General features: G+C 41.0%; 1 protein-coding gene across 2 annotated transcripts in view; it reads left to right on the plus strand.

Annotated features, from left to right (window-relative positions):
* ccnd2a (cyclin D2, a) overlaps positions 1-13,851 on the plus strand; it is a 145,264-nt gene that overhangs the window by 113,145 nt on the left and 18,268 nt on the right. Inside the window, exons 1-3 of one of the 2 annotated variants that reach the window (XM_069162205.1) lie at positions 8,710-9,128; positions 10,510-10,725; positions 13,528-13,687. In XM_069162205.1, the coding sequence (XP_069018306.1) occupies positions 8,934-9,128; positions 10,510-10,725; positions 13,528-13,687 (571 nt within the window). In that variant the 5' untranslated portion in view covers positions 8,710-8,933. Of the gene's footprint in view, positions 1-8,709; positions 9,129-10,509; positions 10,726-13,527; positions 13,688-13,851 lie in introns of those variants that run through there. The other variant, XM_069162206.1, reaches the window with a different exon arrangement.

A 13,851-nucleotide genomic window follows, 5' to 3' on the forward strand; every position in this document is an offset into this window, starting at 1 on the left:
GCTCAGGTGTTCAACATGTTTGGTTTTGAAGTTTATTTTTAATGCCTGAGGTTATGTTGGTAACTACATGGCTTGCATTTTTTTTTATATTTGCATACCTCTGTCTTTTTGAAAGACAATGTAAATAAGTAGATTCCCTTGTGTGTGAATCATAGATTAAATAAGATTTGAATAAATGGTTTGATTTATTGGGTTTTTCTGTGCCAGCTGAGAGTGATGCAGTGCACTCTACAACTATTTATCTCATATAATCTTGCATCCCTTTTCATGGTTGTAATTACAGTTTTTGAATTAAGTGTGATCAGATTAGTGTATTTTCTAATTGGTGCCATTATTCAAATGCCAGAGAGCTTTGTTGATAAGCTGAGAGATCTCTTTGACCTCAACTCCTGTGTGTTCCAGTCTGAGCTTGTTGTGATACCAGGTGGAAGTCGTCAGGATGTTGATCCTCCCAAAGCACCAACAGACACAATTTTAGAAAGTTTTCTTGCTCACGAAGTCCTTGCATTCTGTATGTATCAAGGACTGTGCCGGATTAACAATGCCTTTGTTCTCGGCGTGCACGGTGAAAGAAAGGGGGGAGCAATGGTCTGGAACAGTGATGCGGTATCAGCAAGCAGCTGTTGAATGAGTGACAAAGTCAAGGGCTAGTGATATGAACATGGGAAAATTCTGGAAGAGCTCGAGGGGAAGAGACAGCAGCAGCAGCTGAGCCGGTCTGAGTGACGCAGCCTTCACTGTTGCTGTTATGTGGAGGGAAAAAGCGTGTGAGAAACAGAAAAGAAAGCAGTTTATCCTCCGTTAGGGCAAGGCAATATTGACATTATTTAGCAGCCGGTGCTCCCAGACGCACCTCTCAATCTGGCTCATTTGGCCCCAGATTTGATGACCATATGAAGGGTAGTTGGTGGAGTTCAAAAGACGGGGTCAAGCATGTGAAAGAGGGGAGGGATGGAGGCAGGGAGGGAGGCAGGGATGAAGGAACGGAGTGGAGGGGTAGAAGAAAGGTAAATGAGTACCAGACGGTTTGTGTCTTGTGTTAACTGAAGGTTCGGCCAAAGCTACCAGACCTTATTGTGCGCACCTTCCACAACACTTACTCTGTGGAGAAACGCATCTGTCGCTAAACAAGCTGTCAGTAATGTCCGTGATGGATTGAGACGTAGTACAAGGCTACTTTTTTTAGTTATCAATGATGCTTTTCACTTTGCTTTTTTTTTTTCAGCTCTCCTTGTGTGTGAAAAGATGGACGTCGTCTTTGTTAAAGGGAGAAAAAATTGCTACTCGGAACTTTTGGTTTGTTTCTTTTCTCGAGACGAACTGAAGCAAAGTGCAACAAATCATCCAGAACTATTTTCTCACCGTCGGTTGCACCTGCACGTCAGTCAAAACCAGAGAGGAGTGCAACACAGTAATAGCACCGATATACAGTTTACAAGTAGTTATATTGTTATTTTAACGCGCTCTTACGGAGTGTCAATGCTTTGGAAGGGGAGGAAAAGATGAAGGTGTCCATGATAGTATTATCTCCTCAGACTTGACAAATTTAAGCAGGAGAAAGGAACAGAAAACATTTCCTTCAGCAACTGTTGTCAGAAATTGTTCAGGAAGGGACTGAAGTCCTCGTTGCTGCACTGACTGTATCGATTGGCCACGGAGACTTTTGTCGTCGATGCATTGTCTTTGGCAGTAAAATTAAAAAATATGATGTGATGTTTCCATTTAAAAACATGAAAACAAGCTGTGCGTTAAAAAAAAAAAAATTGTGTTCAGTCTAAAAACACGAGTCATCTGCTGTTACTGATTAAATTGATTTAAGAAGATACCATTTGAATGTGTTTGTTTGCTAAACTGCAACCTAATTTGTCATTTCAGTCATGGTTTAAGGAATAGAGGACCCAAAATACACGACAACAAAACAGGAAGTTTAATTAAATCAAAAAGCTTTAATTACCAAAGGCAGTCCCAACTATGGAACGAATTACAAAACAGGCAATCCCATAAATACCAGAGTCCACCGGGTGTGGATCCAAAAGGAGCTCAAGAAGCAAAAACTAAAGAGGCGAGAAAAAAAAAATCAAAAGAGCTGACAGGCTCATAGAACTTTGTTGGGTCGAAAATCGCAGTAACTCAACGAGCAAACTGACCAAGAGGGAAGGAGAGCACATCGACTAAAAACACCAGGGAGGGAAGGACAACGAGGGACTGGTGAAACTAATCAGGGCCGGGCAGACAATCAAACAAAGTGAAGCAAGACAGACACAAGAGTTGAGTAAAACAGGAAACACAAAACCTGGACTGAACTAAAGTAAACAGCTTACAGGGGTCCAGATATCCAGAAATAAAGACTAAATCACAGAAATAAATACAACAAAATAGAAATGTTCAAACCATGACAGTTTCCACAGCAGATCGTACAGCTATGACCAAAAACAACTGCTGCTTTGAGTGCTTCTCCGACACAAAAAGTACCAGGTGTAACTTGAATTGAATGCTTCAGGAATTGTAGCCAATTAGCTAAATCTGTCCCAGGACCCCATGGCCCCTCTCTCTCTCTCTCTCTCTCTCTCTCTCGCTCTCGCTCTCTCTCTCTCCCTGAGAGATCTTAAATGAAAGCACAGCGAATGCAATGAGTGCCAGTCTTTTAGAACAATTTTCGAGATGCACGACCGTGCGTCGAGACGTCTTGCGAAGTCACCGTGCTCCGCGCAGAGTCTGAAGCATCCTCGACTTTTGCGTGCCAGCAACTGTTCTTCTGTCCGTGCTTTAAACTAATGAGGAATAATAGAGGAATGTCACACGCATACTTAATTCAAAGTACAGTTTGTAACCCCCCCCCCCCCCCCCCCCACAGCCAGTTAATGTGATGTAATACCTGTTGAAATAAAAGCCCCGCCCAGCAGCTGAGGCTCTGAAAGGTATCCACCTGAGGAAGAGGTTTCCTTTTGAGCAGGGAGGTCTCGCCCCTCTTCCTCATGCAGTCAAACATTGTATCCCAAAGATGTCAGAAGACGACAATTAGGACTTTGTTCTGTGTGTTTTTTGCTCTCCCCCCTTTCTTCTTTTCCAGTTAATGATATAAGGGCATGTCTCAAAGAATTTGGGAGGACATGTTTGCATAAAGAATTTCAGAGGGAGTCTGAGGGAAGTGTGCAGGGCAAGCGCTCGGTGCCAAAGCTACATTGTTGTAACATCAGACATGGAGGCGAATCAGAGAAATCCCACAGGTGGTTAGTGGAGATGTCAGGGACGAGCTTCAGCCCCGCCGCTGGGAACATTCACATCATACAGTATCAGACGAGGCGTAAAATCCCTGCACTGATTCCTGAATCGTGTTTTGGGGAAGGTGCTGTTCATCATCAGCTGAAGGCTGGACAGATACTCACCTCAGATTTGTAGGATCAGCTGGTTCTTCAGATTGGATATTTACAAGTTTACCACTTAATCGCGATCAAAACTTTTTTCAGAAGCCACACTCTGTGACTCTTTTTCCTTATCTTTAAGTGTGTGTCTGATAATTAGGGACAAAAGGACTTCTTTTCTCTCCTACTTGGTTATCGAGGATGTTTGGTCATTTAGATACGGATTCCAGTTAAAACACACTTTCTAACCATTTTAAATTTAAGCTGGGAACTGTGTAGCGCTTACTGTTTGTGCGTTTAATGACACAAACACAGCAGAGAGCAGTGACATCTCTCTCTCTGACTAATAAACAGTTTGTGACGTTTCCAGCTGGTCGGTTGGACTTTTGCATGAAGTCTGGTGTTTTTTTAATCATGGATGAGTAACTCTTTTCTGTATTGTTGTTGTTTGGCGCACACATCTGCAGTTGTTCAACCACAGAAAAAAACACTGCAAAAATGGGGAAATGTGGTCCTGATGAGCAAATGATATGAAACGATGTATGAGGGATGTTTTCATGAGATCATGGAGATCAATCTGAAAGAAGGTGCGGCACGTAAAAACTCCTTTCTTGTTTGTGTATTTGGATTTTTATTACGTGTCTCGCTGACCTGCTTTAAAGTTGAATATTGAAAGAAAGATTTTAGCACGCTGCTGCTAATGGATTTTGAATCTGAGAGGATTCCTGCTCTTTATTCACTTGTAGGATTTGGCCAGGGAAGTTTAGTCAGCAAATGAATCCCCAAAATCTTAGTTGGCTGCTGGGTGAAGTCTGGGCTGATGTAGGCATCTCACCTGCTGCTTTATTGTTCGGATAAACTGCTATTATTATTAAACTGTTTCATTGTGTTACAATTTAAACTCCTGTGTTGGGTTTCTACAAAACATATTTTTAAAGTAAAAATTTCAGCAATTAATAGACAAAATGTGTTATATTCTCCACCGATTTCCACCTTCTTAAACATTACCTCACGTCTGTTTTATTTCTATTTCAGCAGTTATTTATTTGATATGTTCATAGACTCTAAATAAAACAGAAATCAAACAGATTTGTAACCCAGAAAATGAAGAAATGAGCACTTGTGAATTTTAAGAACAAAATGTTTCATTTTATTCATGTTGTTATCTTGCAAATAATTAAATTTGTATAATAATTTCAGTAAATCAGCCTGTTTCTCAACTATTCAACGATAATTTATTGTAGTTAGAGTGTTAATATATTAATCAAAAATCTCCCAAAAACCATTCTTACAATCAGTTATGATAAAAATGAGAATAATATACATAAACTGTTTAAACACAGATAAATACAAAAATAATACATAAGTCAAACTGAAGAGAGACAAGTGGAATTTGACATGAAATTGCATTGTTACTTCAAATATATATAATATTTCTGTTTCTTTGAAGGCTTAAAAGAAACATGATGAATCCGAGTTAGATTATGTCAAATTATAATATCCTGTTGGGAATCTTTTAATTTAATTTAATTTGATAGAATTATATTTAATGAAGAGGTGTATTTCCTGCATGGCAGCTGCTGACCTGATGGTGCAGGTGTGTTGTTTTTAGATTATTTATTTTCACATTCCTGAGGAGATCTTATCTGTTTAAAGAAGTTGATCTGCAGTTTTGAAAAGCTTGACATAAATAATAATAAAAAACAACTCTTCAGTTTTTTTTCCTGTTGATTTCAGTTTCATTTTTAGGTTCATGAGAATGTTGTGTAGCAGAAAGATCAGAAAACCTACTTTACAAGGTTATACAGTTTGCTTAATCTTCATGCAGCCTATTGTGTGGATATAGTTGATATATAAAATTGAATTATTTGTTTCTTAATTTTAGTGATAAAATCATGTAAAATGAAAGTTACACCTGTTTCTCACTGTAAAGAAAGTAAAGCATGTAAAATACCTGACAGATTCATAGAAAACGGACCTTATACTTAATTTGAAAGGCAGAGCTCCGTGTGTTTTACTTCCAAACTCTCTCAGACTTGAGCTGCTGTCATTTCACAACTGTTTGTGCCTCTATAGGAACCTTTTTTTCTGCCAAAGTCCCCTCCGACACTTTTCTTGTCTTGAGGGACATTTTTTTTTTTTTTTTCTCAGCGTCAGATTCCCATGTTGATGTCGGTAACAGAAGAAGATAAAAGAACCGCCGGGCCACCGTCGTTGTCGGGGTGCTGACTGCTCGAACGTAGTCGCTGTAACGGTTATTTAAACTGTTATAGGTGCGGTGATGATGAGTCACCGGTCGATCCTCGCTGCAAAAAGTGACTACCTTGACTCTTTTTATTGGTGACTTTAAACCGAATTTTATCCTCAAACAAAGCTGAAAAAAAATCTACAAGAACGAGCAAGCAATTCTCTCTGTTTAATGCTTTTATTTGGGGAATTCTTTTGAATTATCTGTCACTAAAATAAAACAAAATAAATGCAGATTACCGCGCTGGTTTTCAGACAAAAGTATCATTTAATAAGCTGCAAACAAGTGGAGTTATCCCGTGATCTTTGGCTGTTTTTTAATTAAAAAAAACAACTTTTATTCATGAAATAAGATTTCCAAACTTGACACAGAACTAAATCATTTGTGCCGACAGATATTTCTTGCAGTGTGCAGCGCAAGAATTTAACAAACTTTTCAAACTTCAGTTTTTATCGATTTTTTTCCCCCTGTCGCCGTACTTTGGGATGGAGAGTGTCATAACGTGTTAAACGTTTCTACATGGTGTCTTCCGATTCTGTTTTCGTGTGATAATTGAATGCTTCCGGGGACACAACGCGCTGCTGCTGCTGCTTCTGGTCTCACTCAGAGGAGCAGTTGACGTCACTGAAAAAAACTCCTGACAGTTTTGTGATCAACTTATGTCTGCGTTGCTATTTTATTGAAATATTTGATGATGTGCCTTGTTCAATTATTATTCAACCTTATTTCAAGACATTACTTGATTTAAAAACGCCTTAAAAACCAGTGAATCTACTTCCTTTCCAGTCATTGGGCAGATTTTTATCACATTGTTTGCGTGCAAGATTTTAAGAATTAAGAATGACCACATGGGCATTTTGCAGCACATTGCTCTGATATGATGTTTAATATACCTGACTCTGATGTTTTTTAAACTTTAAATTACTTCTTTACCTTTAACAAAGAAAAAGCAGCTTTCACTGACATCAGCCGGTGATGAAATGCTGGAGAAAATGGTTTGGAGATGCGTAATTGCGCATCCTGGTGAGCTGAGAGTAACTGATAAGTGTTGGATGTCTGGAGGATCTGGAGCACCTGCTTCTGCACCGCAGCACACTATTTATTCACATTTCAATAGCTTTTGGCTTCTTTTAAACAATTATATTATAAATAATATTACTTTTAAATTTAAAAAAAATTCTCACCTCAGCCCTGCTAAGTAGGAAGATGATGACGTGTTGCTGCCTTAATGAACTAAAAAAAAAACCTCAATCTTTATAGATAGTTGGCAGCATCTGCCATTAAAGATGAATTTATTTTCTTTCTTGTTTTCCTGCTAAATTCAATTTTTTTAAAATATTTTTATTGAATGAAGAATCATTTTGTTGATATCAGTGGGGTGATATTCTTCCGTGTTTCAAGATACAAGCACTTGTTTAAAGAAAAAAAAACCAGCGACAAATTAGTTTGCACCTCAGATAAAATGTGTCACTTCAGATGCAAAAGTTCAATAAACTACAGTCTCACATGATGCCACTGAAGACACTGATGAGCGTCTCAGATTGGCTCTAAAGCAGAAGCGACATCCTTTGAAGGAGTGAGACTGAGAAATGACCAGGGCAGGGGAAGGAGGAGAGAGAGAGAAAGAGAGAAAGAGAGAGAGAGAGAGAGAGAGAGAGAGAGAGAGAGGTCTCGAGGAAGTCTGCCCAGTAACAATCGCACAGCCTCGGTGGAGCGCTGAGGAGCTATTGGCTATGCAAATAGACACCCAGGGAGGAGGAAACAACTTAGACTGGAAAAAAAAAAAAAAAAAAAAAAACTTTAAAGAGACATTTCCCATACTTTTCTCACAAGCGTTTCTGTATAACCATCGAGTTTCGGATGGAAATTAACAGCTCTAAAGCTCTGAGGACTTTGCAGTCCCCAGTCTTCCCCTGATGCACTGATGTCTCGTTTCATTCAGGGCTCCGTCTTTGAAGTTGACTAAGAATGGGACGGGGATTAACATATTTACCATGCAGATTCTCTTTGTGACTGTATGTGAGGCTAAATCATTTGGCAGTCATTTTTTAATTATCTGCTCAATGACTTACACTCTCAGCTTCGTTTCCACCTGCTGCTTTTTCCATGTAAATGATAACAGAAGTCTAATAAAAAAAAAAAAGTAGTGATTTATTGAAGGATATTATTTGAATTGAGCAGAGCCAGTGAGTCTCATCTTTGTGTTACCGTCAACAGAAGGTTGTGAGAAAAAAAAATTCAATGTTGCTTCAAATTTCCTAGAAAGCTATCTTATAAACCACAAGCAGTTTGTGGCTGCACTGCAAAAAAAGTAGTTCTTGTAAGACCATGCGTGTTCCTAAATGTATGCATGTGTGTGCGTGTGTGTCAAGAGTGGGTGGGTGGGTTGGATCGGTCCGGTGCGCGTGGCCGTGTGCGCCCACACGCCTCTATAAGTTACCATGCAGTATTTATGGCAACATGCCTACAGTATCTACATGCACCATGTTCTGCACGAGTCCACTTCAAAAAGCTGTCACACAAGTTGGTTTAAGTGTAATCAAATCAACTTCGTAACTTTTTTTTCTTTTTGATCCAAACTAATACACAAGTTATTTTTCAAAAGGGGGCACGTGCAGCACTTTAACAAGTAAAGTTGACTTCTTGGAGGCGTTTTTTTAAGATGAAAAAAATGCGTAATAAAAATGCAACAATGGATAAAACATTGATAAATTCATTTACAACATGTTAAATGGCAATATCATGTCCCTCACTTAGTAATTATCATCATAAATCAGTCAAGCACCAACATAAAAGAAAATCTTCTGTAAAAGTACAGCATATATAGTTTTAAGATATTTTTGGCATGTCGCAGCCTAAAACACTCTTTAAATGCGTAAAATACGGTTTCCTTTTAGTTTAGATTCATTTATTTGTGTCTTTGTTGTCCGTTTACGTCTGCAAAGGTGATAGCCTCTAAATTTTTGGAATGTAACAAAGTGTGGTAAAAGTTGTGTTGCACAGCGGGGACAGGGGTGCACTATGTTGCGTCTGGTCTATACAGAGGTAATGAAGTGAATTGCGTCAGTGGCGCACGCAGGGCAGGCTTGAAATGTGCCTGATCTAGCCAGGCGGATGAAAGTAAACGCGCAGTGTGGGGAGAGAGGAAAAAGTTCTCAACAAGGAGAGGCAGGACTACTCGCACGGAGCCCCTGCAGTCTCACTTTTTTTATGCCTCTAAAAGACTTTCCCTGCCATCTTTTCGCCTTTTTGCTCTGCTACGCTGCTTTTACGCTTCCGAGAGAGAAAGCCTACTTTTTTACTTAAGTGAAAGCACCAGCACCATGGAGCTGCTTTGCCTCGAAATGGACACCATCATACGAGCTCGTCCCGATCCGAACCTCTTGTGCGATGACAGAGTGCTGCAGAGCTTGTTGACTATAGAGGAGAGGTTTCTACCCCAATATTCCTATTTCAAAGGCGTCCAGAAAGATATTCAGCCGTTTATGAGGAGGATGGTCGCTACTTGGATGTTGGAGGTATACCGAAACACCGAGTGCTGACAAGTCTTATTATATCCGTGCTAGACTTTAAAGCCTCCGCATTTGTTTCAATGCTGCTTTACCGAGCGATGTTTGCCGTTTCTGAACTGTAGATGTGACACATGACACTTATTTCCGACTGTTTATTCCTCATATCAACTAAATGTGTCGTTTTCGGCAAATTTCTTACCCTTTTTAAAAGTCCGGTCATGACGACTGCGTTTCTGAAACTGCGTGCTGTGTTATGTGTGACACCAGAGAATTTCCTTTATGTGCCTCGCATGGTGTCGGGTACAAGCTGCCTGTTGATTCTTTAATGTTATTATTTTAGATAGCCTGAATATTTCCATGCACACGTATGCACTCCCCAATGCAATGCTGCCTTGCGCTGTTGTATCGCCATGTTGGTTTTACAGGAGCGCTCGTGCTTTTAAGAGGATTTACAGTGTCATAAACGCAATAACAGCGGCTAAAAGCCATCGGCAATGACAGAGGAGAGTCTTGGGTGTCCACCGAATACAGAAATGATGACAAAAGGCGTTGCGAACATTTTAGGTATCTATTCTAAATGTCGGAAGGGGCGAGGGCCTTATCTGTTCTTCTGGTCTTCCCCCCGTCGCAAAGCCTCCGTCTGGAATTATGTTCAATTTTTGACACTCGCTCAAATAATTTCGGTCAACATGTGTCTGTAAACATTTCCGAGTCTTTGCGCTTTATTTTCATGTAAATATCGTCAGAGTCCGAGCCTCTGCAGATTTTTAATTAATTTTTGAAATAAATATATCGACTCGGTGTGACGCACACGAGACCAGCCGCTCGCTACTCGCCTTTTATTTTGACATTTTATTCATATTTATCCCGCGTAGATTTGGATACGAATTGTCGGGTATGATGTGGAAGACCCCGCTGAACATTATGACGCGAAGAAAATCGCTCCAGACAATTTATTTGTATTTTTAATTATTTTATGAAAATATGACGAATGAAAAAAAGTGTGTTTCCGTGTGCTGCGCTGTCGGGGTGTTTTTTTGGCTCGGCTGATTGTGACTTGAATTCATTTCTTAGTGAATGAACTGCAGGAATGCGACTCTATTGACAGTGTGTCTGAGACCTATTTCATCCTTTGTAAAATAATCTATTTCGAATTAATATGTGATGTCGCAACCGATTAGGGCTGGGCGCAAATTCTTGGCCGAGCCCCAACTATGTGTGTCATTGAATTTATATGTGCTCTTTATGTGATTAGTCTTTTGTTTCGTTATCTCACAAAAGTTTTATATACATTTCTAGCGCTGGAAAATAAGTCAGGTGACTGCAGGCTGGGTTACTGATTCCAAATGCTCAACATTGCTGCATTGTCTGCTGTCTCTTTATTCAGGTTTGTGAGGAGCAGAAGTGCGAGGAAGAAGTTTTTCCCTTGGCCATGAACTACTTAGACAGATTTTTAGCAGTGGTACCCACCAAAAAGTGTAACCTGCAGCTGCTGGGAGCAGTGTGCATGTTTCTTGCATCCAAATTGAAAGAGACGCGTCCATTAACCGCAGAGAAGCTTTGCATCTACACAGATAACTCCATCAGACCACAAGAGCTGCTGGTAAGCAACAGTTGGTTAAATATATTTCATATCATTCACAGTGGCACCTCTTAGGATTCATGCTTTCATCATCAGCTGCTTTAAACATATTTGTATGTTTTCTTTTTACTTGCATCACGTGTGCTGTGAAACCAGATGTTATTTCAGTTGTTCTAAGCTTTTAATTCACCTAAAATATGTTCATTTTAATCACTGGGCTCCAAACATCACGCACTAAACACCGGGTTAACTCTCATCTCTCTGAACCTGCTGTCCGGTCTCCGCTCCTGACTGCACTGTCATCAAAGGCACGTGAAAAAAAAAAAAAGCGAAAGCCACACAAGTGAATTGTTCCACAAGGGCTCTCTCTTTTACTGTACAAGACCCTCAGGGCTTTTACAGTATCCGTCCGGCTCTGTGCAGTGGTCTCCATCGCCATCTAGCGACAGATATTTGCACAGAGCAACGAGGTCAGCTTGAACTCTAGCCAAAAGTTCTGACTCTGTTCCTGTCAGCTCGAGAGAGAGGGAGAGGGAGAGACTCAGAGAAATTCAAGTTTGCCTTTTACAGTTTAGCTTTCATCCAAAAATAACCTTGGATGCACACATTTCTCATATTATGTCATGCTGCACTATTTCTGACTCACATTTTGTCAGAGCACGGGTGCAGATTATAGTCACATAAAACTGATGATGCCGGCTAGGGACTCTGTCTTTTAATCCTGTGCATTTTATTTATTTGATAAGACCTCTCTGGCCTGACACTACCAGCCGCCTACACAGGGGCAAACCCATTAATTAACTGGGTTTCACATCAGATTTCCCCACTGCTCTGTGGTGCTACATAAACATTCCTCAGTAAACAACAGCCAATCCCACCCATGTTGTGAAAGAGGCCACATATTATGATTCAGACGTGGCTGATGCTCGCAGGCCTGCCTGCCTCGCTGCCTGACTGGCGGCTCTATACCCACCGACCTGATCGCCGCAGTGCATTCAAGTCGAGCCGCTGTTGATTTCTGATATTTCTCAGGAATGTGTTTCAGCTACAGAATATTATGACCGATTTAATTTCCCCTTTTCCTTCAATGACAGTTTCAATGGTCAGGTTCTTTTTAGATACAAAATGCATTTCAAAAAAAGTAAAAGTGGCTGCATAAAGCTGCACTTTACAAAAAGCCTGAGTCCATCCCACCTTTATGTTCAGACTGAAGACAAAGCCCTCAGTCCTTGAACTAGTTTGCCGAGGCCTCTTCTGTGTTTCTGTATAAGGCAGTATTTTGGCTGACATGCAGATACAGGAAACAGAGATCAGCTGCTCAGGGCATGTGATCTTTTTTTTTTTTTTTTTTTTTTTTTTTTTTTTGTCCTCATCTTTGGTAACAATTTCTCGTAAAGAGAACCACAATGTTACAAAGAAGGTGTGACCAGAGGAAGGCAGTAGCAGAAGGAAGTGGCTGCTTGCCTGCCTGCCACTCTGTCAGCATACAGCCTGTGTTGCAAGCCTTGTCACAGCACCGACTGTGGGCTTGAATATTGCCTGCTGGCATTGATCGGGAAAATGCTTTTTTAGAGCAGGAGGCAGCCGTGGTGCCTACGAGCAGCCAATCATCAACGCTCCACTGCTGGGGGTTATCATTTGCATATATTTTTGCAGTATCGGTCACATATGTCCAAACTAGCTCTTATTTCCTCCTGTGTGAGTCACTAAAAAAAAAAAAAAAAAATCTCCATTTTCTAAAAAGCATTATATCTTCTGTTTCAATGTCCCAGGCAGCAAAGAGATCAGAAGACATGTCAGGGCTGAAAAAGGTCACTTTGATTAGAAAATTGCCGGCTGGTAGCCAGGTCAGCCATATTGAATTGTCTCATGACTGAGTCCATGTGGTCTCCCTCTCTCTCTCTCTCTCTCTCTCTCTCTCTCTCTAGCTCTCTCTGTGAAAGGGAAAATGAAGAGCATCCATAGTCCTAGTCACAAGGCTGCAGTGCGGAACCAAACCACAAAATGTTTTCCCAAATTAGTCACTGAGTCTTCCGTTAATCACCTCCTCCACTAGGAAGTGAAAGTAACAATACACCCTAAGAGAGGAGAGCACCGCACCCTAATATACCCCCACACAGACATCCATGTAAACTAGCGTGTCACCAAATTTTTTTGACCAGAGATGCACTTTAAAAAAAAAAAAGATTGGCGATCACTTGTGTGTGGTGAATCCGATGTTACAGAAAGGTGTTGAGGTTTGTGTCGCCTGTGAGATATGTTGAAAAAAAAAAAAAAATACTCTCGCACTATATTTGGCACTTGTTTATGTAAAGCAAAGTGTAAACCGCTACACTATGTAAATATATGATTTGGACCATTTGATAGATGGAGCTAAAAAGCTAAACAGTCTTTTATCTCTCATGGCTGCTGATCCTGCTCAGTGAACGCAGCCTTCCTATCCGCTTTCACTCTCCACTTGCACAGTGGAACCTCTGGTGGGCCTCTTTAGGAAAGTCCCCAGATGCCAGACAGGCAGACGGGGAGGGAGACAGTGTTGTGAGGTCACCTGGGTTGGTGGCGCTGCTGCTGGTGTTTCTCTATCCCAGGGCCGGCCGAGCGGAGACTTAACGTAATCACAATAATGCTTAACCTCCACACGCTCATCACCGGTCCGGGGCCCAGGGTCTCGCCCGAGTCACATTCACACGCTTATAGGGCCGGACAGCTGCAGGGAGGTGCAGCGCCGTATAGCTCTGTGTACAGTGTGCAAAGCACCGAAACGTTTTTGTCGTTAATCTCCTCTGCTCTTTACTCTCCTTCTCTCTCGCTCGCTCTCTTCAGGAATGGGAACTGGTGGTGTTGGGGAAGTTGAAGTGGAACTTGGCAGCAGTTACGCCGAACGACTTCATCGAGCACATCGTGAGGAGGCTGCCGCTGCCCGAGGATAAGCTGGCACTTATACGGAAACATGTCCAGACCTTCATCGCCCTCTGCGCCACAGGTAGGACACGACGACAGCTGACGTCACGCACGTTGAACGTCCCGAGACGTTCGTCCCAATGCGAGGCCTGATTAGAAAAGCTGATCCCAAAAGATGAGCATCCAGACTGCAATGTCATTTTGACATCATCGTTTTTCTTCCCTTTTTTTTTTTTTTTTTTTGGT

This window comes from Embiotoca jacksoni, unplaced genomic scaffold, assembly GCF_022577435.1.
Source record: "Embiotoca jacksoni isolate LCO1_2020_lvr unplaced genomic scaffold, fEmbJac1.0.p SCAF_3, whole genome shotgun sequence".
NCBI classification, from domain to species: domain Eukaryota; kingdom Metazoa; phylum Chordata; class Actinopteri; family Embiotocidae; genus Embiotoca; species Embiotoca jacksoni.